This window comes from Podarcis tiliguerta, assembly GCF_965153285.1.
Source record: "Podarcis tiliguerta genome assembly, chromosome: 6".
NCBI lineage: Eukaryota > Metazoa > Chordata > Lepidosauria > Squamata > Lacertidae > Podarcis > Podarcis tiliguerta.
The window spans coordinates 68,677,309-68,704,455 of NC_139539.1; the positions used below are offsets into that span (position 1 = coordinate 68,677,309).

The window sequence follows — 27,147 nt, forward strand, 5'->3', positions numbered from 1 at the left end:
CCCGCCCACCCCGCGCTCCTCCCGCCCAATCAGATGCCGGATCCGCAGCAGTGCCCGGCCGGGCCCGGCAGCGCCCTTACGCCGCCGCCGCCGCCTTGGCCGGCAGCTTCTGAGGCGGGCGCGCCGTGACGGACCGTCGCCGGGGGCACCGTCACCCCCCGCACGAAGATGAACATAATGGACTTCAATGTAAAGAAGCTGGCGGCCGACGCCGGCACGTTCCTCAGCCGCGCCGTGCAGGTAACGGAGAGGAGAAGGGAGACTAGAGCTTCGCCTCAGCGGGGAGGAGGACAGGAGGGCGGCGGCTCCTCCGAGCTGGCCCCCCTCCTCTTCCTCCCCGGGAGCCGTTGAAACCGTTGGTTGCGCGCGCCGCCCTTATTTGTTTATTCAAAGACAGAGCTCGGGGGGGGGGCACACACACACCCCTCCGCTAAGTGGGGCCTGGCCGGGCCTTGTCACGGCTTGGCAGCCTGGTGGCGCCTCGTCCTCTCTCTCTATCTCCCCACACCCCCCGCGCACGTCTAAGCCGCCGCCCATCCGCTGTCGCCTTTCTGCGGGGCTGGAAGCCGAGAGTCTCCCTCCCTCCCTCCCTCCTTGGCCGGCCTTTGAGAGGCCTGAGGCCGGCTGTCTTCTCGGCGCCCGCGGCGGTGGGTGGGACGGGCCTGACCGCCTGTTACCGGCCTCAGGGGCTTACGCAAGACCTCCCCCTCTCCTGGGTGTGGGTCTCTCTCTCTCTCCCCCACCGCCGCCGCCCACTCCCTTCCCCTGGCCGGCTGTGCTAAGCCAACGGGGAACGGGGCCTGCTCGAAATTTTGGGCATGGCCAGTGTTGTCTGTAGGCGAAGACTCGCAGCGGCCTAGTTTTTAGTGTTTGGCGTTTTATTACGTTTCTATATGTGTTGGAAGCCGCCCAGAGTGGCTGGGGAAACCCAGACAGATAGATGGGAGGGGATATTATTATTATTATTATTATTATTATTATTAATTGATGGGTGGCGTGCTTTTAATATTATTTTTATTTATTAGAGAGGGGTGTTAATAATAATATAATGCTATAATATAATATAAACATAATAATTTTTTTTGTACTACAACTCCCATCCTCCGTAGCTAGCAGGAAATGTGGTCAGGGATGATGGGAATTGTTGTGCAAAAGACCCAGCTGGAGACGCAAGTTTGGGGAAACCCTGCTCTAGGCCCTCTCATGTGCTATCCGTGGAGGCAGACATATGGGGAGCCGAGGAGGATTGTGTCTTGTGGCCTTAATCTCCACACCTTTACCCACATTTCTGAGTGGTGTGAGGTGGCGGGGAATTGGGGCTTTTAAAATGGGGTGTTGCTTCCAGCTTAGCCTTGAATCGGGCTTCCTGTCTTACGCAAGCATTTCTACAGAACATCAGTGCGGTAGACCTCCCGCTACGTATTAAGAATTCACAACTTAATTCCAGGGTAGTGTTTCATATCTGACAGGATTTAATTAGAAATTACACAGTAACTACTTCCACAAAGTGGAAATACATTAATCTCCCCCTCTCTCTGTGCTGCAAAGAGTGCCATTTCGTTGATCTGTTAAGTTCATTGAGCTAGTCTTGCCAAAACCTTTCCACACCACCTGTCTTCTCTTGCCCTTGGAAGCGCCTATCAAACATGCAAGCTGACTGGAAGTGCCATGTTCTAAGGAAGCATATAGTTACCCGATGCTGAGGACAAACTGTGCATGTGGAAGTGGTGCTGTTGTCCTTGTGAGCTTCAGAGGCACATTTCAATTGGACTAGATGAAGACAGGTGTTTGCCCAAGACCGACCACAGATTGATCAGAAGACAAAGTGCTGGGTGTGTGTTGCAAACAATAAAACTCTGCAAATGAATCTTCCCTATGCTTACCCACTAAACATTAATTTCCTTTGCATCAAAGATGTATCAGTTTTTCATTTGCCTCTTTTCAGCTGTTTTCACTCCTTTTTTCCAAATTAAAGAGCAAATAAAGTTATGAAGGACAGCTACTGTCCACCAATACCTGGCAACCAGCTATCCTGTGCCTACCACCTTTTCTCTACTAGGCTGCAGTGTAGGCAGGAGTGAACCGTGTAGACCTCCTTTGCATCCTTGTGCTAGCTCTGTTGTAGAGTCTCTTAAGCTAGAAAGGCCCCATGCTGAATGGCCACCTACTTTTCAACCTTCAAAAGCATGTTGTGATATGGCGGAAGATCTTGTGACTAAAAAAGTGGGGCTGAGGTATAGAACGTGCAAATACTATTTTTCAAATCTTTGCTTTCTAGGGTTCTTCTAAAAAGTTAACACTAATTAGGAATTACTATTTAAGCAGCAGTTGTTTCATAGATTAGTGATTTTGTGCTGTTCCTGTTTTCCATGTGAAGTTTCTGCATCTGTAGCCTTCATAAGTACTGAAGAGATGACAAGACAAACTATCTTCTTATTTAGAGATCTTATGATGCCTGTCTTGTGATGTTTAATGTGATTAACGTTTCTGTGAAAAGGTTGTTTTTAATGTTTTTTCTCAGATTGGCTTGATTTCAAATAAATATATTGGTCTGAGTTAATCTGTTTCACTGGGTTTTTAACAACTCAGACCCATAAGTGGGTTAGAGAAGTGGGTTGTCATAGTAATATTTTTAACCACAGTTATCCACTTTCCTGTTAGCTTCCTGTCTCTTGTACATTACTCCATAATTTTTGGGAGGAGTCAGTTGCATAATAGCTCCTAAGAACATTGGTCATGCATTTTTGACAGTGGCTACACATGCTCAGTTTCTTTTGTCAGTGCTGTTTATAAGATAATCTTCCATCTTTTCTTCAAGGAGCTCAAGCTTTCTCTCAAGCCAAAACTACCTTAGGGCTGTTGGGATGATAAATGGGAGAAAGTAGCCCTAAATTAATTTTGTCTTGAGAGAAAGTGAGTGACCCAAACTCACCTAGAGAACTTCATGACTGAGTGGTGATTTGAACCTAGGTTTCCCAAATCGTAGCTCAACGCTCCTGCTACAATTGCACCATAATGTCTTGAAAGTTCATCTGCCACTAGATAAAAGAAAATCAGGGTAGTTAACATCATCAATAACAAACAATATAACTGTTGTTGAAGACAGCATTAAATAGCCAACAGCTCTGTGAATTGTGCTGAGAATCGTGGAAGCCTATGGAGTTCATATATTGGTGGTTCCAGTAACCCGAGTTAATGCCTAGTGTCTGTTGAGTTCCTGAAGATTAAAAGCAAACTTCACACACAACACACTGCAGTAGTATATTCTTGGAGTAACTAGAACATGGATAACTATAACTAAGCTCCTTCTATGCAAGAGGGAGGTTTCTCAGCTGGTGGAAGATGTTCTATGCTGTTCTGATCCAGCTTTGTTTCCAAAGGTCTATGAGCAATCCCAAACTGTAAAACTTGTTCTTTAGGGGAAGAGCAATTCTATTCACAGCAACTTGAATGCTACCTCTCTGGAGAGATGAGCTACCTTACATCTGTCTTGTCAGGATCGAGTTTCTGTATGACCCTCATCCAGTCCATTACTGATGCTAAGTAATAATTCAGTATTTCCACTGAAGCTGGGACCAATGCAGTATGAAGCACAGCTAACCAGAATCTCTTCTAGTATCAGCTATTAAATAATAGATTTAGAAGAAAGTTGGAAGGCTTTTGTGTGACCCTTCATCAATATACTCCTTTTAAAATAAAAACAGATGAAGTTATTTAATATGGTATCAAATATGCCATATGGTAGATGATACAATGCAGTCTTGTAGATAAAAGCAGGCATCATAGCACTATTCTAGGTTTCCTCTGCCTGGGATATGGAAGTGCAGAAATCTGGAGGAAGTGTTGACATGGAAGGGGTGTGGCCTGGGGCAGTTGCTGCTTGCCCCAGTAAATGACCAAAGTGTAAATTCTATTGACACTTCTGCATTTGTATTTGTAACCCTTTTAATTCTGTATTCTTTTAATAAGACCACATTTATACACTTGACCTCTATGTAAAGTTTTGTTTAAGATTTGACTGAAAATAATATTCTTTGTCTTGAAATAAGACAAAATAAGTGTTGCATTCCTCCTTTTTGAAGTACTAGTTAGACATCAAGCCAGTTGGTAGCTTCATTTTCATAGCAGTTTGAAGGAATAAAATATGGAAATTTCTCTTTCTTGGATAATGTTTCTATTATGACTTTTTTGTGTATTGATACTAACAAAAGTTGTATTTCTAGACTGTAACATGAAAAGTGATTTATTTGTTTGTTTAACCAATGTAGTTTACAGAAGAAAAACTGGGGCAAGCAGAGAAGACTGAATTGGATGCTCACTTAGAAAATCTTCTGTGCAAAGCAGAATGTACTAAGCAATGGACAGAAAAGGTTATGAAGCAGACAGAAGTGTTGTTGCAACCCAATCCAAGTAAGAAAAGCATGTTTTTATTTTGCTCTTGATGTTTGCCAGGTAACACTTTGTGCATGCTACACAGGACAGCCTTGTATTTAGCCAACCGGAATTCATTCTGGTTTGGTTTCTGTGCTAGTTGTGGAAGAAGACAAGACCCTTCTACTATAGGTAGCAAAAGCATACAGTGGGCTGGAGTAATGTCTCTCAGCCAGTTTGCTTGGCAGAAAACAGCTTTTCCAACTTGCTAAGGTGTTACTGCAAGCCTCTTAATAAACTAGTATATATATATTTTGGTAAGTTGGTTACTTTTGGGGCCTACTTACAAGATTGACATAGCATAATCTGCTAAGTGGAGCACAGCTAGAACTTTTCTGTTGTTGACTATAGAGAGGCTTGTGTTTGTAAACCTTATCTTTTGTGATGAGCTATGAAGCCTGGCTTCATGGAAAGTATTGGTTCTGAGTCTTGCTGCTGCTTCAGAACTGCAAAATGATTGGTAGCTTTATGACTTAAGAAATACAGCTCTGTAGAATGATCTACCTTACAAGTGTATTTGTTCAGCTCTGACTTCCCATTTCAATATGAAAACAAAATACAATTTATTGCGAACTGAAAAGTAAAATGATGATGATGGGTACCTATTTGAACATCACTCCAGCTTTTACTTCACCCTAGCTAGTGCTGGGACATATTTGTGTGCAGAGGGAGAAATTTGAACCCTGGTAAAGCGGTAACTAGTTTAGTGCAATAAAACCAGTTTCCAGTCTGGAGCTAATTCTCCACGTGTTCTTTACCACGATTTGAACAGTATATTGAATGAATGTTGCAGGTTATACTTTAAATATAAATCCCTAGCTTTTTAAGAAAAAAAAATGGGTATAAAGTTGAATATTAATTATTTTTTAAAAAATAGAAACAATATTCCATTAAGATACAATTAACATCTGAAAGGAAAATATCCTAGAATCAAATACCATCAATTGTTGTTGGCATGCATCTGTTTCAAAAGACAATGGAGTGTGCCTCCGGGGTGAAGTCAAACTACTGGAGTATCACAGCACCCACTGTGGCTGCAGAGACCGGTAACTTGTCATACTATCTTATGCTGACTTCAATATTCTCATTGGCATTTGTTTTGTTTTCAAGCTTTGCTTTTGAACTTTGGTCTTTTGAGGCTCATCCTAATATGCTCAGTAAATGATTGCATGCTGGAAACTGTGTGGAATGCTTAATAAACAACCACCTAGCATCTGGTATCTTTTTTCCAGCCTTAATAACAAAAAAATGTCTACTACCTTCTCTGTAGTTCATGTTTAAGGTTGAGAAATTACTTTCTAGGCCTACAACTTTGAAATAGTGGGTTAGAAACCTAATTATATAATGCAGTCATAGGCTAGGTGGCCTTATTGTATATTGAATATTTTCCTTGAGTATGTGTGTGCATTGAAGTTTCAGTCTTCTAATACTAGAAGATGGTTCATGGAAGAAGAGGGGTGAGAGGGTGTTCACTTGTTGCTCACTAAATTTTTTGTTGGTATTATTATTATTAGTATTATTTATTAAGTTTATAGTCTGACTGTTTACAGTCTGACTATTGAGGGCATGTGTTAGTGGAGTAGATCCACATTAAGAAAATTCAGCAATCTTACAGTTCACTATGCTGGTCTATGTTTTATATTCCCTCAGGCTGTTGGAGAATATCTTTTCTGGAAATGTATAGGGGTGAGGTATTTTTTTTAAGCAGCTACTTCGTAAATTAACATAATTCTGAAATGCTGATAGGACAGAAAATGATATTTGGTCTTCAGTGTATTTGGCTCTCAGAACTAAATAAAGCTGCTGATTTTCTTAAAAAGGAGCTTCACACTTCTGAGCTTAGTCAGACAGCCCATCTGTTTGGAAATAGGAGGCTGTAATATGTCTCTTGAGTATTTGTATACTTAAATAGATTTCCTCATTTAAATCTTGAGTGACGATGAAATCTTTTAAAACTGACCTCTTTGCTGTATAGACAGGGATCCACAAACCTCCTTGGCATGAAGGCTTCTATTTGTTGTGATATGAGTTCCCATATTCCATGTCAGAAAGGAGGATTTTTTAAAATACTGCACTAAACCTTGTAACAGACAGAAGCAGAGACTAACATAGTTTCTGCTGTTTCAGTTCCCTATGCAGTTTCTGCTGCCTCTGTCCCCCATCTTCTGGTGTGCACACAGCATTTTGAAGGGTCAGTGGTGACCATGAGTTGTGGCTGGGTAGTAAGTGAAGAAAAATATGTGCAAAAATAGGCAAAAATGACTGGAGCAGTGTGAGTTTAGGTGCTGTTAACCATGATAGGGTTTTTTAAAATCATTTTTCACATTTGCAAATCATACATAAAAAGGATGTTCGGTACTTTTTCTTCTTCAAAAAAGCTGTCATCAAGCGTTAGCACTTAACAGCATTATTTGAGATTTCAAATAACTGCTTTTTACATTGGCCAGTAACTTACAATTGGTTGTGTTATCTTTTGCTAGATGCTAGAATGGAAGAGTTTGTCTATGAAAAACTAGACCGCAAAGCTCCAAGTCGTATGAATAACCCAGAAATACTGGGCCAGCACATGATTGATGCTGGGAATGAGTTTGGTCCTGGAACAGCATATGGTAAGTAACAACTATTTCATATCACTTGAGCATCCTGGACTAAGAATTGTTGGTGTGGTAGCAACTTGTGCTGATTGCACTGTATACAGTGTATACAGGATTGCAGTGGCATTTAATTAGGAATATATACAGGATGACAATCTTGAATTAATTAGAAACTAGGGGTGAGTGTTGTTTCTGTAAGGATGGTTTGTAACCTTATTCTGAAGCTGTACGTGGACCAGGTTTGAGATCTTGAAACTGACTTGAAGAGCAAAATGCAGTATTAAAAGTAAAAGTTAGAGCATGCTATAAAACAGTGCAAATACAAAACACCCTTAGTGACATCATGAAAAGTCACTATGTCAACATTTCGTGCTTTACGTTTCTGTAACTGTAGATGGGTGGCTATGTTAACTCATACTGGAACGACTTTTCTGTTGCAGGAAATGCTCTCATTAAATGTGGAGAAACACAAAGACGAATTGGAGCAGCAGACCGAGAACTAATTCAGACATCGGCAATAAACTTCCTCACACCTCTGCGAAATTTTATAGAAGGAGATTATAAAACAATTACTGTAAGTTGTGAATACGGTTCCTTAACTTTAAAGAAGTAGTTCCAGATGCATAAAGAAGTATCAGTTTGATTTTGTGTTATTAAGCATTATTCTTGAGGGATTCCTACTACAAAAAGTGACCTAGAGGACTTTAACCATTATATAAGAGAGAGAGAATAGGAAGGGCCAAGTGGCTTATTCTTCTCTATTTTCTCTAAAGTGAACGTTTTCCATGTACTCACATGCAATTTTCTTCAACTTTCGCAGAGGGAACGCAAATTATTACAAAATAAAAGACTAGACTTGGATGCTGCCAAAACAAGACTGAAAAAGGCTAAATTAGCAGAAGCTCGAGCTGCAGTAAGTAAAATTTATCTCCATAAATGTTCAGAATATTGTTGACTTGTTACGTGGTGTTCATGGTTCAACATGTGGCCCTTAAATCTTGAATTAACCAAGTGTCAATAAATATAAATATATAAATAGGGTTAACCAGAAATTCTTTCTGTCTCTCTTTCTCTGGCTGTGAACAGACTAGGAGCAGATCTCTGTTTGGTCTGCAGTGAGATTTTGTAAAGGGAAGCCTTGCCACTCTACATCCCCAATCTTTCCCGCACCATGCAGCTTGGAAGCGAATAACGCGAATCTAAATGGTTTCACAAAGGGTATTTCAATACCTAGGAACTTGGATTGCTTTAGGAAAGATCTCATAAATACAGTTCACAGGCACATCTTCAAGTAAGATTAGGGAAGGATACTAACTCTCTATTGACTGCAACTCCAAGGTGCTTATCAGTGGGGAAGACACCTGACTACAACGATGGAATACCAAACTTACATTTCAGCTGATCACGGATACTATAGCTATGCTACATATGATATACTTAAATAGATATGTATACATTAGCTTTGGAAATGAAGTCTCAAAGTTGTGTGCCTATGTTCATAATGTTCATAGCTCATTTGCTACCTGAATGAAGAAAAATCCTGAGTTTGTAAAAGTATGTACCTCGTCACCTTGAAGCTTATTTTATTGACATAGGAAGCCAGATAAGGGACAATAGGAAAGCAGTGATAGGTATTGAACCCAGAAAGTAGGACTAGTATTCTACAAGTTTCCATTGGCTACTTTAGAAGGCTATGCTCCAGGCATTTAATATAGTATGTTAGGTTAGACCTCGTGTTTTCAATTTTTTCAGACATTAATGTGTTTGGTAATATAATGGAGGCCGCATCTTCTATTCTCGTTCTCTGGCCTAATTGATTTAGTGAGCAATAGTGAGTATATGAAGCATCTTAAGGCTTTTAAACTTATTTCAAATAGTACTTGGTTCAACATGTGGAAATGATACTGGAAAAGAATACATGAAGCATAATGGTTTTGCTGTTTATTGTTCGCTTTTTTGTGTCTTGCGTCTCTGACATTGCAGTAGCACTTAATGATCAACAATTTATCTTCTTTCATAAAATAACATAATTTTGTTTTTATGCACTTTAAGCAACTAAACCTGTCTCCACCTGAAGAAAATAACATTATGGTAAATGTCTCATACATGCTCAACTTGGTGCATGTAAAATGGCTACAGGTTTGTTGGCCTCTTGTCTTCATAACATTTCTTCAAGTGTTTCCTCTTGCTTTCTGTTGAGATGTACTACCCATCCAAATTCCTTGAATGAGAGATTACACCAGATCAACATATTTACATCAGATCAACAGGTTTATATAATACCTTATTGACTTTAACACTTCTTCTGTGTACAGTCTTTGGGAAATAAAATAATATGTCAAACTAAATGTTGACTAAAACAGCAGACTAAATTATTTTATTACTTGAGTATGCTTTTCTTTCAATGATATGAGGCTTTAGCAAATTGTCCAGTTATGTGGTGCTTATTTCTAAGCATAAGATCCAAAAGCTCAGCTTGTTGTGTGGGTTATCCAGTACAACTCTTTCTGCAGGATATGCTTTTTGTCTTAATATGTCTGAAGCATGTCAGTCTTAAAATCAGAGGGATATTTGCATATTTGTCTAGGAACACTGAGGACATTTCTAAGCCTAATGGAAACTCTTAAGTAAAAGACTTTTGTATGGACTCTAGTTGTACTGGACTCTCTTATTGCCTCAAACGATTCACAAGGAAATATGTTCCTCGTTTACTATTTGAATGCCAACTTCCTTCCTCAGAGTCCCCCTCTTCATTAACTGCAACTTTTCCTGTAATATCTGAAAAAAGAGAAGTTGCTCATTGTACTGAAATTTCGTCAACGAACAGATAATCCAGCGTAAATGAAATATGGAATAAGAACTTCTGAGTTGCATTTGGAACTTTCCTCCAATTCAGCCTCATAAGGAACACTGGGAAATGTAATTTAAGGATGCTGGAAATTGCAGCTCTGTGAGCAGTAATCTACAGTTCCCAGGATTCTTTGGGATTAGCAGTGTTTTAAATGTATCATGAGTGCTCAGCCAAAGGCTGTCTAGAGTGAAGACTATATTAGTGGGGAAATGGGATAGAATTTTTCTATAACCATTCAAATGACCTAAAGGTCTAAATTATTGATTTGATCTGATAAAGACAGGCTTGGATGGCAAGAGAAATCACTGGTGTTTCCTCTATCATTGTATTAGCTGTTGTTGTGATAGACTTTGCTTGTGTAGGGCACCTTTTCATAAAGATCATCCATGCATTTGTTCATAATTCAGGCAAATTGTACCTTAGACTGTGGTCTTCGTTTCCTTTGAAAGTAATATGTTTTAGCTGGTTTCTTTTAAAACTATTCTACTTATTTCACACAATGGGTTGGATCTTGAGATCTTGTGGGCAGAGTTCTGCTCACAGAATGAGGTGGGGAGAGGTAGTGTTCTTAGCCTAGATCTACCCTACCCATGTGCTCTAGAGGAACAATAGGAGGAGGAGCTGCAGGGAAAAGGGAGAATCAGGGTTGGGTGAGTTCCTTTCCATGAACAGGAACCTCCTTTCTGCAGACAGAATGACCCATTCCATCCATAGCCACTTAAGGGTACTGTTGTAAGAAATTTTGTATCTAGCAGGCAGCTTCTTTCAGCTGAAGTCAATTTGGAGGGTAGAATATGCTTCATACCCCATTCTAGTTATAGCTAGCTTCTTCTGAGAATAGCTGGGAATAAAGATGTTACAAAAAGTCTTCAGCTCACCAGCCAGTTTCCTCTGATGCTAAAGTCTTCTCAAATGCACTATTCTTGTCGTTAAATATAATGGAATTAGATAATAAATTTGGAAAATAGGTATGCATACTTAAAATAGAGTATTACATTGGTAATACCCTTTGTGAGCCATAATAAAATTCACTAGTTAGAACCTTAACTAGTATACAAGCAAAGATGCAGCTCTGTTTGTTATCAAGCACATTACAAACACTATAGGTAAAGTGAATAAGGAAATCAATACAAGAAATATGTGAAAGAACACTGAGTGCAAGTTCACCAGACAAATTCTTCATACTGTTGTTTCTCCACTTCTTTATGCATACAAGGTTTGGGCAGAGGAAGTAACAAAAGTAAGTAATCTAACTGAAGCTGTTGATTATGAAATACCAAAATATTGAGATCTGATTCAGCATGGATCTTGTCCCTGATATCAAAGGGTTGGTATTATATGTAGTTTGAAGTGGCAATGGCAAAATGATCCACATAACATGTGGGAAATAAATCTACCAGAAAAGATGGGTGGGTGTTTATGAATATGTTAAAATATGTTTTTTTCTTCTTCTGAATATGACAAGAACTTTAATAACACATGGTAATTCTCTGATCCTCAATCCAGGCAACTACCCATCTGACATGCCTGAAACTAAGTAGCTCAACACACTTTCTCATCAGAGCAATCAGTGTTCCCATTCTGTTTATAGAAACATATGAAACTGTAAAATATTAAACATCCCACCATGTATGCAACCAAATCCTATTAATCTTCATAACTTGTTCTCTTACTTAACTTGCATTGCCCTATTTTTTATTGTTGTTTAGAAAGGTGCACTTTTAGGGCCAAGTCTCAAATGTCGCTGCTTAAGACTACTTAATGTTCACATGAGTACTTATTATTGAACTCAATAGCTTCATTACTACTCAGCATTTACTATTTACCGTATTTTTCGCCCTATAGGGCGCACCTAGTGTTTTGGGGGGGAAATAAAGAAAAAATATATATTCCCCCCCCCCCCCGAGTTTCGGGCTGCAGGCTGCTGTCCACAAGCCTTGGGAGCCCGAGAAGCTGGAGCCAAAGATACTGATGAGGCTGGCCACGTTGCCCGTCTCCAGATCGCCGTCGTGGTGCCTTGGGTTCTGCGGCTCCCGCTCCCTGCAAGGCTTCTTCAGCAGGGAGCTCCCCGACGGCTCGCCCTCGCCTCGTTGCGCAGCAGTGCCCCGCTTCCTGGGGCAGCAGGGCGAAGAGGGAGCCTCGGCCTTTTCTTATCATGCATTGCTGTATTTCTCTGTATACTGAAATGAAAATGCAGCTATTACAGTCAAGTTAAAAGTAGGCTTAGTAAAAAGTACTCTGTACAAAAATGGAAAACCACCACAAATAATGCAAGGAAATCTAGATGCCTGGCAGAATATGCCATAGGATCATGAACAATGGATGTTAGATGTGGGTTTATTCCATACAAATACAGTGGTACTTCAGGTTAAGTACTTAATTTGTTCCAGAGGTCCGTACTTAACCTGAAACTGTTCTTAACCTGAAGCACCACTTTAGCTAATGGGGCCTCCTGCTGCCGCCGCGCCACCAGAGCACAATTTCTGTTCTCATCCTGAAGCAAAGTTCTTAACCTGGAGCACTATTTCTAGGTTAGCGGAGTCTGTAACCTGAAGCATATGTAACCTGAAACGTATGTAACCCAAGGTACCATTGTACTGCAGGACACGATTGATTGAACAGTATTTCTCCTGCTTAAAGGAGGCTCTCCAGGATAATCTTTGAAGCTGGAACAGTTGGCTAGCCCTTCATGTTAGTAAGCAGTGTTTTGCCTTGAGCAGAGATGGCGAGCTCTGGCAGATGCATTGTGCTAATTCTTTTCAGCATGATAAGTTGCTTGCTTGAGGGTTTTTAAAACCACTTTCTCAGTGTCAATTTACAAGCTTCCTAACAGGTTTTGACATCAAGTGAGAAATGCAATTCTGTAGGTGTTTTGGAACGGCTGTTCAATACCGTGAAATAGTAGAATATACTGACTATCCCCTACCACTTACTGAAATATAAATTGAATGATGGGACCAGGTGTGACAATGGATTACTTGTAGGCAAAGCACTGTGGTGCAATCCACATTAATTTCAAGCAAATCTAAGTGCACAGTTAAAGCTCTTACATTGATTTTTAGTGGCATTTGCTCTTATTTTCTCCACCCTAGCAGCATAATTAATTTTATGTATCAAATTCTAAGTGAAATATATCTTACAGTCTGAACAGGAAGTCAGAATAGCCCAGAGTGAGTTTGACCGTCAAGCAGAAATTACTAGACTTCTTTTGGAAGGCATCAGCAGTACACATGTAAGTACTAAGTAGAAGAAAATACGCATCTCATAATAGTTTGTAGAAGACTACGTAATCTTATACAACTAGAAATAATTTCTAAAAGTTGGTGTGATACATGTATAAGAACTATTGAAGATGAGAAAATCAAGTGATTGTACAAGCACTATGACAGTATTTCAATTACCTCTATCCAAAGAGCACTGGAGACTCATTGGGTTATTTTAGTTATGGAGGTTGAGGTAAAAGCTTCTCTCTCCTGACTAAAGGCATCTGGCAAAATAAACAATAACCAATGAAAAATCATGCCCTGAAGTTAGAATCATAGGGTTGGAACTCCCCATGTCCAATCTCAGTGCAGGGTCTGCTATGCAGGTTGCATCTATGACAAACGCCTATCCAAGTTCTGTCTAAATATCACTGACAAAGAAGACACCAGCATTTTCTCTTCTATCATTGAACACTACTACAAATGTTCGGCCAAAACCTGCTTCCCTGCTATTTTCACCATTGCTAATAGTTCTGCTGTCTAGAGTAGCAGACAATAAGTTTGCAGGATGGCCCATCAGATATTTTGAAGAACACTATCCTACCAGTTTTTAAGGTCAGTCTCCCGTTTTTATATTTAAAAAGGTTCACAGATAGGATAGTACAAGTCCAGCATGTCAGTCTTTGGCTATCTTCCTAAGCACTTTATTTGAGATAGTTACTGAAGTTAGACATTTTTGTTTGGGCATATTGGAAGCCACCTTTAATATAAACACAGTTATCTGGAATCACCATGAATTCATGTCAAACTTGCAATCTGACTAGAACTCTCTAATTGTTGCAAGCTAGTTAATGCAACACAGTATATATAGTTCTGTACTGATATTTGAACTCCACTGCATTCCAGGCACATCACCTTCGCTGTTTGAATGATTTTGTAGAAGCTCAGATGACGTATTATGCACAGTGTTACCAGTATATGTTGGACCTTCAGAAACAGCTTGGAAGGTAAGGAAATTATAGTCTTCATAGCTACTTTCCTAAATTGCATGTGCAGCGTTGCTAGAAGTACCTATAATTGAAGGGTAGCTTGGAGGACAGCTAAGTTGATGCTGCTTCACTTCATTGTTCTGACAGGCCAATTTAACTCCAGAAGTTGCTACAGTGATCAGATAAGGAAGAGAAATTAGTGGAAGTAATAGTCTCTTTAATAACCCTCCTTCAGTGACTTTTTAGACATCTGAGGAAATGGTCTGAAATATCACAGTAACAGGTCAGCAGGTATAACATATGGATGGCAGAAGAGAGAGCTATGAATAAGTGCTGTGGGCTTGAATTGCTCACTGGCTTGCACTGAAGTACAGCTAGGCTTGTCCTGGTGTATTTGGATGGATGCAGCAAGCCCAGCAAAAGAGGTAAAATGCTTTACAGCAAATAAAAAATGCTGCCTACTTTCTAGACAGAGGGAGTTCAGAACATTTCTTGCAATTCACAACAACTGTCCTACTGGATAATTACTTCCATGTTAGCAAACAGTTGTCACATTCACTAAAAGCCAGTCACTAATGGGCAGCTGCATCTTGGCCTACTAAAAGAAGGCCTTGACCTGGTTCGAAAATATTTCTGGGAGCTTGCCAGAGAAAACAGCAGCTTACAAAGTGCACAAAGCTACTATATAGATAGAGAGGGGTGTGTGTAAAAAAAAAGAGAGAAAATCTTACTGCAGAAAGTCATAGGTTTAAAGCAGCAGATGAATATGTAAACTGTAAACTTGTAGTCACTTTCATTTTCAGAATAACTGCATGAAGTCATTCAGTGTTTAGATATATCAGTTTGCCAGATCAAAGTATCTTAATCCTCTTTTCCCTTAGTAGCCTAAAGCTTGGTCTTCTTTTGGAATGTGTTTCTCTGTAGCTAATGATTTCTTTGCCAGAAAAGCCTTTTAGAATTAACTGTAGTTATTCCAGCAACAATTTCCTGTTCTTGAAAGTGGACAGTCTTCTGCAGTTTGAATGTGTTGTCTTAAGGAATATGGTAATTAAGAAAAGATTTTTAGTGCTTAGCAGTGTTGGATGTTCATGTGCTTGTGTATCGTGATAAGCCTTTATGGCTTATATGAGTCCTCTTTTGTTAAGTCATAAACAGTTCAAATTTTTCAAAGCTAACTTTGTAGACTTTTTATAATTCAAAAGAATCAGTTGTGGGCATGTTGCATGTGTGCCTTCAAATCCTTACTACCATTTAGAAAAAATGAGTTGAAGAAGGTTGGTGACAAGGCAAGATTCAAAGGGACTTTACTTTGTATCCAGTCGTATCATTGTAAATAGAAAAGATGTTCATTATTGATTCCTCTGGTTTGGTATAATTTCACATCATGGCTAGCCTGCTGAGGTACTTGATCTAACTGCTTGTGGTCTTGGGGCTGTGAAAGCATTTCTGCATAGAAATTCCCTCCCTTGCACATGCCAGTACTCTATAATCTCCCAGCTCCCTGTTGTCTGTTCCACTAGTGTGGAATATTTCTCTTCTACAACCTGTAAAAATGATTGTTTCAATACAATTTGTTTTACAGCTGGAATAAAATGGGTTCTTGTTGGTTTTTCCCTATCTTGTTGGACTTTGCCCAACTTTTTGCTCTGCTGAGCTCTACAAAGCCCCTGTTGGTTTTTGTGCCCCAGGACTTCTTAAAAGAACCTGATCTACACAGTATCTGTTTCTCTAAAGTGCAAATAGATCCAGGAATGCCCCTTGAATGCTGTTTCTTGTAACACAATGGAGCCATATTAGGATTTTCCATGATGTATTCTTCATTGTTAAAGTTGATAGGGCAGGTTCTTGAGAATAGATTTCTGGAAGGGTTCTGAACAGGTCCAGTAACTTGTAATAAAGGTAGGATACAGGGGCACCCTTTTTTTCTGAATCGAGAAACAAATTAGGGATGACTACATCTAAAGACCTATCCGTTCTTAAGGAATTCAGCCCTGAGTGCTCACTGGAAGGACAGATCGTGAGGCTGAGGCTCCAATACTTTGGCCACCTCATGAGAAGAGAAGAGAAGACTCCCTGGAAAAGACCCTGATGTTGGGAAAGATTGAGGGCACAAGGAGAAGGGGACAACAGAGGACGAGATGATTGGACAGTGTTCTTGAAGCTACCAGCATGAATTTGACCAAACTGCGGGAGGCAGTGGAAGACAGGAGTGCCTGGTGTGCTCTGGTCCATGGGTTCACGAAAAGTCGGACACGACGAAACGACTAAACAACAATAACGTCTAAAGAAGCATATAAGTGTACATCTCTCTTGCAATGTCCTTCACACCCCCCCGCCCCCAGGCATTATTTATAGGCTTCCTTTGTGAGTTGTGGATCATGGGATCATGTTTGCAACTGTGCTTTGCTCACCTTGTCATAAGAGGTTTCTGTTGGAAGATAAGGAGAAGCCAGAGGTGGCATTTAACTAAAAGGAAAGTATATGAATTGCTAATAGTAAGTGATAGATCTGGGTCATGAAATGCTCATGGTAACATTAGTATGTACCTTTCAGTACTATATTAATTTTGTGTTTCACAGCTTTCCATCTACCTTCCTTGCCAACAATCACCAGTCTTCGTCAAGCTGTGCTCCAAGTAGTTCCGTTACTACTACAGCTGCCTCCTCTGCCTCTGTTACAGCCTCATTGTCCTCAATAAGCAATGCAGCAGCTACATCCAGCTTGGGTGACGTGAAGTCCGCAAGCGGCAACAGAAAAGCCAGAGTTCTTTATGATTATGATGCTGCGAATAGCAGTGAATTATCACTTCTTGCAGATGAGGTACACTTTTTCTATTCTTGCTTTTAAATAGAAATAAACAAATTTAATGTTTTGCTAGCTAAATGCAAATGCCAATTCTCTGGTGTTACATCATCCAAGGCAGTAAACATACATAAGTATCCATTTGACCCTTGCAATGTACCAGGAATTAGTAATGAGGAAAGAGTGGCTTCTTAGGGAAAGTTTCCAGGCATAGGCAAACTCGGCCCTCCAGATGTTTTGGGACTACAACTCCCATCATCCCTAGCTAACAGGACCAGTGGTCAGGGATTATGGGAATTCTAGTCTCAAAACATCTGGAGGGTTGAGTTTGCTATAGGATTACTTGGATGTTTCAGTCCCTGATTATCTTGCATGTAGCTATGCATTAGCAATAGATTAACATGTTAAATACTCCTTTTTGTGTAAAGCTATTTTACGTGTACACCTCTTTTGGAGATACTGCTGGGATTGCAAAATCTTTCAGCCTCCTGACTTGCCTATATATTTTGGAAAGTTGTTTCACTATGCATTTGGAGCCCTCTTAGGATATCGTAACTAAGTTTTGCATGATGGTTCCTGAGATCAAGAAGCAGGTTTTCATCTATGTTTGGCTACAGATGGCAGACTGAAACTTCCAAAACTACACTGATTTTTTTTGGGGGGGGGGGGTACCTCTTAGTGTTCTTGGATATTTTTTTGACATAAAGTGTTCTTTCTACTTGTCACTATACAATGCTCCAGGACACCAAGTACACACTACTTCACCCATTATTTTATTTTACTTCTTAATATTTATATACAACCCAATAACAAAAGTTCTCCGGGAATTTATCAGTAAACAAATAAAACCATGACGTGCAAAAATGCAACCTAAAACTAGCAGCAGCAGGAATGACATCCCATAATACTTCTGTTCCGCATTTGTAAGAAACAGTGTGGCAGCATCTAAACTTTGAAACTCCCTGCCCATTGACAGCAGGCAGGTGCCTTCACTGCATTCTTTTCAGTGTGTGAGTATGTCATTCATATACCCAGATATGTGAATGTTGATGTGTGTTTTAATTTGTTTCAATTTATTGTTGGTTTTTTTCATGTTTAGATAATAGTTTTTAACCATTTTTTACTGATTTTTTTGTTTTATTCTTTTTGTAAACCTCTTGGAGGTTTTTAACAATCAAGTAGTGTATCAATTTTATTAAATAAATAAAAGTACTAACACATATTTAGAGTGAACACTAGGCAGCAGCCCAGGTTTCTAGGCTAGTGCCTACTTGCAAAGTAGGAGAATTCACAAAATTTTCAGAAACAGATTATCATGACACAGGCATAAGAAATAAACACTGCTTTTTGTTTTTGTTTTAGGTAATAACGGTGTACAGTATGCCTGGCATGGATTCAGACTGGTTGATGGGCGAACGAGGAAATCAGAAGGGCAAAGTGCCTATTACTTACTTAGAACTGTTAAACTGAATAACTGGCTTGTATAAAGACTGCCAGTTATGGTGAGACCATATTTATATGCAATTAACTTTATATAAAACAGGTTTAAGTGTCTTCCATGTTAACATCTTAAAGGATGTGAATACCAGCCATTAGAAATGGGCTTTTATGCCAATATTCTTGCATGGTAGATACTCTTTTCAGATCTAAGTTGTTTAAAAGCTTTTACTTTATGTGCCAAGACTGTTTCTACAGAATTTTGTTTCTACTGGAATTTTCACTAATAACAAACTTCTGCTTTTGAGTAATCTAAACTGAAAATGGGAGGTATTGTTTTCTACAGAACTTTTCATAATGGCAAGCTTCTTCACCAACAATAAAATTGTTAAACAGTAATTTCTTTTGCTAAACAAATATTTGATGTTTAATGTCTTAAAGGGCTATGATTATAGTTATGCAGCTGAAGATTACACTTTTACTGAAAACATTAAATAGAATTCTGAAAGGAAATGCACAGCATAAAAAGAGCCCTACTAGAGGGATCAGATTAAGGCGTGTTAAATTGTGTTTTCTGTACTCACAGTAGCCAACCAGATGTCTATGGGCAGCACAAAAGCTGTTTGTGATTAACCAGCAACTGGAATTCAGAGACAATTTGCCTCCCAATTTTGGAGGTAGCTCAAAACTTAGTTCCATTTTAAAATATACTTTAAAAATCGATAACTCCAAATTTGTCCAGGTGGCATTATTCCAAATAATAGCTAATAGAACTATGGTGATCCCCATCAGAACACAAATGGTGTAAATACCACAACTCCTTTACCGGTTTTGTTGTTGTTACCATCACAGATGAAAATATCTAGACCACAAATGGTGCATTCACCAACATGACCTTTCATTATTTATGTATTTTGAAAAACTTTGATTTGAAAATAGTTCTTGATTTTATTTATTCACAAAATGTATTGTGTTCAGTCGTGTTAAAGAGCAACAGCATACAGCTGTCATGAGTGGTTTGGAGAGGAACAGTGAATATTAAGTTTTATTAAATACCATGATTTGGAAAAGAAGACTTCCAACATTTGAAGAACATCGGCTAATACAGTTGGTAATCAAATCCTGTGATGTCATCAGCTGTATCCAGTGTTGGTCCTACTCAGAGTAAGCCCATGGAAATTGATGGACATAACCGACTTAGGTGCATTAATTTCAATGGGTCTACTTTGAGAAGAGTTGAATGGAAACCTCATATGATTAGAGGTGAGAGTTCCGTGTTATCTGGGACTGCAAGATATATGCTTCTTGGCTAAGCCTTCTGAAAAGCAATCCACTGACTGATGAGTGTGAGAGATAGTCCTGAGCTTGGTATATAGGGAGGGAAACTAACTGCTTGGCTTATTGACTGATGAATTACTTCCATGTATGAATTTGCCAGCGGTGATGGAAGGAACTAAATACTGATCCCAGAGTGGAGAGACCTGCCTGTATATTGCAGTAATTGGGGCAGAGAGGAGTAGCCATTGCACATTTCATCTGTAGTTCAAAGCGTAAAAGACTTCCTCAAAAAGTAAGAACCTGAGAAAAGATTCTGAATATTCAAGTAAGTTCTGTACATTGAGGGAAATCAGAAATTGAATTTGCACATGCTACTGTACACTACCGGGCATTTTGACAGGAGGCATGCAGGTGTCAGAAAATGAAGAACAACGGAGGTCAGAAAGCTGGCTGAGTTATCCTTTCAGTAGCTCAAGGAGAGTATTCTGTAGTTTGCGTTTCTCCATGACTAGCGGAAGCAGAATAAACTAAAACATGAAACTGCCTGACCTGCAACCTGTATAGATTATTCAGAATCCAGCTCTTCTTAATGCAGAATTTTGATAATATTTTTAATACCTAGTACAGCTCTGTACATAATCTGTCCTTGGAATACCATTTTTGTGCCATTTTGGTAAAAACACACAAACTTTCCTATGTGAGGATAAAAAACACAGCCTATGACCTAGTGTGTTGGAAGAGAGTTTGGACAGCAAGAAGGGAATCCCAATTTGTAGCACCTGTAATGGGGCTGCACACACACTCCCTCACCCACTAGCTGTGGAGCGGCTAAAAAGGTTTGGAGTATATGCAATTTTTGTGTGTACATGGAACCCTTAGAACCAAGCCCCTATGTAAGGTGCAGGATTACTGTAAACTGAAAGCTCAGCAGCTAATGACAGTGTTCCCGGCTGTTCTTTGTTTATATTTGCTTTTTGGAATAAATATGGCCAATTTATTAGGGACAATATAGGGTACAATTGCAAGTGCAGTGAAATCTTTTTCCAGGGTCTATGACATGATTGCATTTGCAGCTTTTGCTGTCAGTGAGAACACTGTTTGGGGCTGCGATGCCCTTGCTTTCCTCTAGCTATTTGTCAGATTGTTTGACAACCTCCATAGCACACTTCAAGGCAGCAGAAAACTTTTAATGAATTCTCACCTAACGCTTGTGGAAAAGTTAAAAATACTTTTCTTGATTGTCTACTTGTGATCCAGGTGTGCTGTACAAGGACTGGGAAGGGCGAGTTGGTGAGCCCTGAATGATTACCTGCATATATCAAACTGGATATTGGTGTTCTCCTTGGCTACTTAAAATAAATTGTCTGAATTGTGAACTGAGGCTCTCAATGACACATGTATCTTGAATATGTGGTACCACACCCAGCTGAGCTATGAAACCAGTATTGGAGCTTTTGGAACAAGTATATAAAAGGAAGACTGTGTATGCCTCATCTGCAGGACATTTTCTCCCTTGTATCTAACCAAGTGGCTGGACTACGGGGACCAAGATCACACACTTGTAGGCACTTAATATCTTTACACTTCATATGTTGAACAGATAGATGATTTTAGACATCATATATTAAGTCATGGAAAGAGGTAAATGTTCCTATTTTGAAAAGTTGAATGTATTCTTCTGCATTCAGGAAGAGCTACTAAAACAGCTTCATACATAATTTGCCATTCAGAAGAATTCAAAATGAGGAAAGACCTATACTTACAAGAAATTGAAAAAGAAGAAGAATGGGGAAGGGGGACCTAAAATATATTGTGTCACATATGAGGTCTTACCAAAAGAATTCTAGCACCTGCCACCTGTTCTACCTTTTCCAGGTCTGTTGCATGGGAAAATTGTGAGCTGTATCCACACAGTACATCGCTGGGATCGAAAGCGTTCTCTTGGCATGCAGTGGCATGAACACCACACTCCCCATTTTCATACATGGCAGTAGTTTTGCACTATATGGAATATTGGTTGAAAAGTTCCCCAATCTTTCAGTGGGGAGGCGTGTTGTGGAATACTCTGTGCCCAAGTTTATATGGAAATGCCTCTGCAGTTCTTTGGTCGCATACCCATACCTGACCTTGAATAATTTAGCTTTCCTGTACTTAATGCATCCAGAAGTATTTTTAGAAAGATTTAAAAAGGAACTTCTGAAATGACTGCTCATGGTCTAACTACTTTGCACGCCATAGGGTGCAATAAAAGTCTTGCCACTCTTGCTTAGCATCTTAGGCTGTGTTAATAGCTTCTGCTTTTGTTCAAACTTGATTGCGACTAAAGGAAACAATTATAGGTGGCCCATTGTTCCTAGAGAACTTTGTCAAGGCTGTGTCCTTCTTTCTGCATGGCATACCACACAAGAATGGGAGGGTGGCATGATTGCATATTGCCAAGGGAAGAGAGAGCGTCAGATTGCACCACTGCTAGCACATTTCAATCAGTGAAACCAAACTGTTAAGAGTGATGTCAACAGTTAACCTGTTATTTTGCTACATTGAAGGTGTTTCTTTGACTTCAGTTGTAAACAGTTAACTAAACCCAGCAAATGGCAGGATTGTGCACTATGCACAAGGTTTTATGTTCATGGAGAACAGGGAGCTTACAGCTGGCCTGTACATGTACCTTCTTCCTCCACTGTTTTGCAGTCATTGCTATTTTGCAGCTGGGATATTTTGGGCCAAACCAAAAAACAATGTGTGGTGATCTCATGCACAAGTTTCCCCCCATTGTCCCCATGGAATTCCTCCCCCCCACCACCCCCAAAACAAACGTTTTTGGAAGAAATCACACTGCTGCCACATACACTGACTAGCTTTCATCTGGGCTCAGCAGATTCATGGTGCAGGTATGTCACAGCCCTCACCCTCTCTGATCACTCATTTCTGATCATTGCTTCTTTCTGCTGTTTAATGATGTGGAGGTGATGGCAGCTGGTCGGAGGCGAAAAAACCTGCCCTGAACAATGGAGCCAGTTGGATGGATGCTACCCTCAACATTTCGGCATGGTGTGGTAGACGTCCGGTAAACAGAATTGCAGAATGACTTTGTGAATATTAAATCTTTTATAAATAGTTTGCTGACAAGACTCACTGTTGGGAAACACATCGGTACCCAGATCATGCAGCCAGTTAATAAAGCAAATGCTAAGGAGCCCCTCCACCCTCCCCTACGGATCAGAATTGCCTTATATATATTTTTTTAAAAAGAAATGTGAAATGGGTGTCTGACATGAGCAATTAAGGGAATCTTGTTAGAATTGCAAAAATGGAATTAAAGCTTTCAAATGTCTTTACATAGTTGTGGGCAGAAGCGCAACAACCAGAATTGGAATAATTAGCTGGGAAATTGCTGCTTCTAAAGGAGAATCTGCATGTAAACTATGCTTCTGGAAATAAGGATGGTTTTTTCTCCCTTTTCAGTGCAGGTTCTCTGAATGCAACTACTCAAGGGACTAATTCAGAAATCAAGCTCTAGTCTGGCGAGCATGCAGGGTGGGGTAGATCCATGGAGAGAGATTTTGGACCGTGGGGAAAGCAATACCCATTAGTTTATATAGCTCGTCACTTTCTGTAGTTCACGGTTGAGGAACCTGTGACCCTCCAGATGTTGCTAGACTAGAGCTCCCATCATCCTTGACCATTGGCCATGCCAGCTGGAGCTGATGAGAGTTGGAACCCAACATCTGGAAGGCCAAGGTTCCCCATCACTGTTCCTCTCCTTAATTACTCTTCAGCTCCAAGCACTATTGGGGAAGCAACAAACCTGCCTCAGTTCCCATCTGCCAGATGATAGTCCCATGCACTGGTGTGCGTAGAGATGCACCTCTATAATTTAAAATTCTTCACTCTTTCATTGCCCAGCACATGCCACTCAAGCCCACTGCTCGCCATTGATCTATGAAGTCTGGTTCTTGCATATTTAAATAAAAGCCACCTCCCATATGTATCCATAGAGCTGCAAAAGGAGGCATTATGCCATAGGGCAGGCTTTCTCAACCTTGGATCCCTGGATGTTGCTGGACTACAACTCCCATCATTCCTAGCTAGCATGGCCAGTGGGGGATGCTGGAGACCCAAGGTTGAGAAAGGCTGTCCTAGGATTTTACATCCTATCCTTCACTCAGATGCAGCTATTGAGCACCTACACTGTTATCGACATCATATTATGTGAAAGAAGCCCAGAAAGAAAATGAATCCTGAGAACACTTCACTGAAGAAGCTGAAAAAAGCAGTGTATAGTCAGAGGAGAAGTTGGAACAGTACAACACCCCTTCAGGCCTTGTACATAGCAGGGAGACATTCAACCACACATAAAGAAGAAAAAGTCCCTCCGAACTATACAGCCATCAGAGCATGTGTTATCTCAGCAAACATCATGCCACTCTGCCTGATTGCTAACCAACACACCCACCCATCTCCTTGGCTGGTTGAATGACATACTGATAATAGAACGAACCTTTATGTTGCAAACTGAATGATCTTTGCTGTTGCACTTCCAAAACGCAGTAGAATGCACCTCACAAAGAATGTACTCATTCTACTTGCCTGTGAAAATGTAACTATTTTGAAAGCTACTGAACTGCCTGATTTAAACTTTTCCTCAGCCATTTAGTTAGCCTTGCTGTTCTCTAGCTATTGTAGGATTCACCAACAGCTTGGATCCTAAAATAAGTGAAGGAAGTTGACAGAGCATTTCATTTCACTTATGTCCCCTGAAGCTACATGAGGGGCCCCTCCTAAATAATGGGGAACCCTCTTAAACTGGGCAGGTTTAGGATGATTCCCTTCTCTCAGAGCAGCCCCACACACTCCATCCTATATTATTCAAGAGGCTCCCTTTATCCTCTATACAGTTTAGTGTCTTGTCCTGGATCTTAGGGTCTTCCTAAAAAAGGTCAACAACTTTTGGGGTGCCCTGGTTTTTTTACTTTTTGAAATCTGGCTAAATATTTCTTTCATCTATGCATGCTACTTAAGCTGCAAACACAGCCTGTGGTTCATCATACCACTTAGCTATTCAGTGGGGACCCCAGTATTACTTTCTTTGCTTTGTCTTACGCCAGATGACGGATGATGTTCAGCTGGTTAGAGTCACTGGAGAGGAGGGTCTCAGGATTCCTGACCCCAAGCACATCTCTAATAGATGGGCTGCCTTAGCAACCATGTTTTTACTAGAAGACCTGCAGAGAGCCTTGCCCTCTGTCTGCTGCCACTACATCAACCTCCCACAACCTCCTTCCTTTTGGGAAGGAACTATATTTCCATAATAGAGCGCCAACTTTGCAATGGAGACGGTCCCAGCTTTGATCCCTCCAGTTAAAAAGGATCCCTAAGCAGAGGAGACTCTGGAGGGACACTGCTCAGCTATATGGACAGATAGTCCGACCCGGATTGGGGCAATTTTTTTTCTGTGTTCCCCTCCAGGCACCAGATCAACAACTGTCTTACCCTTGTGCAGTAGTAAGGAAAAATTCTCCAGTGTGTTTGTGGGCACATGCTTTCTGTACATTTCTAGGGAAGAAGAATCTTTGACCAATAACTACTATTTTAAACTGATTAGTAAGGCAATGCACAATGCACATGCTTGGAACTGTCTGGGAATAAGATCACTTCCCACTCAGTGCTCTTGCTTCAAGAGTCTGTAAGTGGGTTTAGTCATTTTTCCTTCTTTCTCTCTGCAAAAAACAAAACAAAACAGAAAACAGCTTTCAAACTGGTGCCAGGCGCCCGGTCTGCGCATGGCAAATGTTTTCCTAGACTACTTGCTCTTCAACAGATGTATCTTTCAGCCTTGCTTTTGTGTGCAGCCCTGGGCAAATGCTCAGGAGGTGCAATGACACACTGAACTCCGCACTCCCATGAGAACCTTGCAACATACAAACCTTCCTCTGCAAACATAACCCATCTGCCATAATTTTGCGGCTCTCTGATCATTGAGATGAGCAATGTCAGTATTCTCCTCCAAATGGCATCATTTGGCCAGCAGATGGCACTATTTATTCCCATAAGAAAACAGGAGTCGCTTGGGTGCATTGCATTCCTAAAGGTCACGAGCGAAGAAAAAAGGTCCAAACATGTATGTTCTATGCATGAGGGATGTTCTACGTGAACCACAATGCTCACAACTTATTTTTTTTACTGTATGCTTGCAGTGTGTTCAACTGTTCCTAATATTGCTGTGTTGGATTGTGGCTAAGGGTGTGTGCTGCACTGGCTGCAAGCTACAGGGGACTGATAGGCGCACTGAGACATTGATGGACTGGCTGTGTCATTTTGCAACATATGAGTTGCAAGCACTACTTGGTGGCGCTGTGGTCTAAACCACTGAGCCTCTTGGGCTTGCTGATCAGAAGGTTGGAGGTTCGAATCCCTGCGACGGGGTGAGCTCCCGTTGCTCTGTCCCAGCTCCTGCCAACCTAGCAGTTCGAAAGCACGTCAGTGCAAGTAGATAAATAGGTACCACTGCGGCGGGAAGGTAAACGGCGTTTCTGTGTGCTCTGGTTTCCGTCATGATGTTCTGTTGTGCCAGAAGCGGTTTAGTCATGCTGGCCACATAACCCGGAAAGCTGTCTGTGGACAAACGCCTGCTCCCTCGGCCTGAAAGCAAGATGAGCGTCACACCCCATAGTCACCTTTGACTGGACTTAACCATCCAGGGGTCCTTTACCTTTTCTTACCTTTTGCAACTTGATTGACTCTATCACGAATCAATCAATCATAGATTGAAACTAGTTTGATCAGTGAATCATGTGTTTTTTTTTAAACTAAGCATTTTTGCATTATGCCTTGCCAAGTTCAGAGCTTGTTTGCACCTTTGTGCAGATACTTGCACACCAACTGTTAGCAAGACACAGGGCTCACTTGGTCACAGTCTTCCCTATGATGATGAGATGCGCTTCATTTCTATTTAAATTAAAGTAATTACTTCTACATTCTGTGATTTGCATCTACACATGTAAATTAGTGCATGCCCATTTTACGTGGACCTTTTGTCCTATTTTTTTTTGGAGGGGGGGTGTGCATTTATTCTTAATGGCAATGCATAAGTGGCCAAACTGCTTTCCACCAAATGGTGCTCAAGGTGGCTCTGTGCTGCCTATGTGGATGCTGTATTACATATACTTGGAAATGAGAGAATTAGAGAGGTGACCCTGGAAAAGGCAAGCAACAATGCAGCTTGCAATGTGGACTTCAGGAACTGACTGTCCTATAGCACGAGCCGATAGAAGGGCAATGCTGCACAGAGGTGACCTTAAAAGTGCCTCGAGTATTTGGGGAATGTAAAAAGGATACGATAGCAATGAAGAAATGGTGGGAAGAGGAGGTTTGGGCAGTGGCAGACTTAGAGAAGGTCAGGCCAAGGACTGAGTGTAACAAGAGAGGTAATAAAAATCCAGCATATGAAGGATCAAATTCTAAAGTGTTCTGGCCCTCCACTAAGGAGACTTGGCAAACAACTCGTAAGAAGTCTCTTTATTTGTTCATTCTCAAGGCAACCTCCCCGCTAAAGCAACTTC

General features: G+C 40.6%; 1 protein-coding gene across 3 annotated transcripts; it reads left to right on the forward strand.

Moving 5' to 3' along the window:
- Nucleotides 1-121: 121 nt before the first annotated feature.
- On the forward strand, nucleotides 122-20,961 carry SH3GLB1 (SH3 domain containing GRB2 like, endophilin B1). Of its 3 annotated transcripts, none has more exons than XM_083444977.1 (11): nucleotides 122-240; nucleotides 4,269-4,410; nucleotides 6,912-7,040; nucleotides 7,466-7,599; nucleotides 7,846-7,938; nucleotides 9,078-9,164; nucleotides 11,093-11,116; nucleotides 13,019-13,108; nucleotides 13,986-14,086; nucleotides 16,648-16,888; nucleotides 18,233-20,961. In XM_083444977.1, the coding sequence occupies exons 1-11, from the start codon at nucleotides 169-171 to the stop codon at nucleotides 18,338-18,340; spliced, it is 1,221 nt and encodes a 406-aa protein (XP_083301103.1). In that variant the 5' UTR covers nucleotides 122-168; the 3' UTR covers nucleotides 18,341-20,961. The 3 variants fall into 3 exon arrangements, with proteins under 3 accessions (XP_083301103.1, XP_083301104.1, XP_083301105.1); XM_083444978.1 differs by having other exon boundaries at nucleotides 9,078-9,116; XM_083444979.1 differs by lacking the exons at nucleotides 9,078-9,164; nucleotides 11,093-11,116.
- Nucleotides 20,962-27,147: the final 6,186 nt, after the last annotated feature.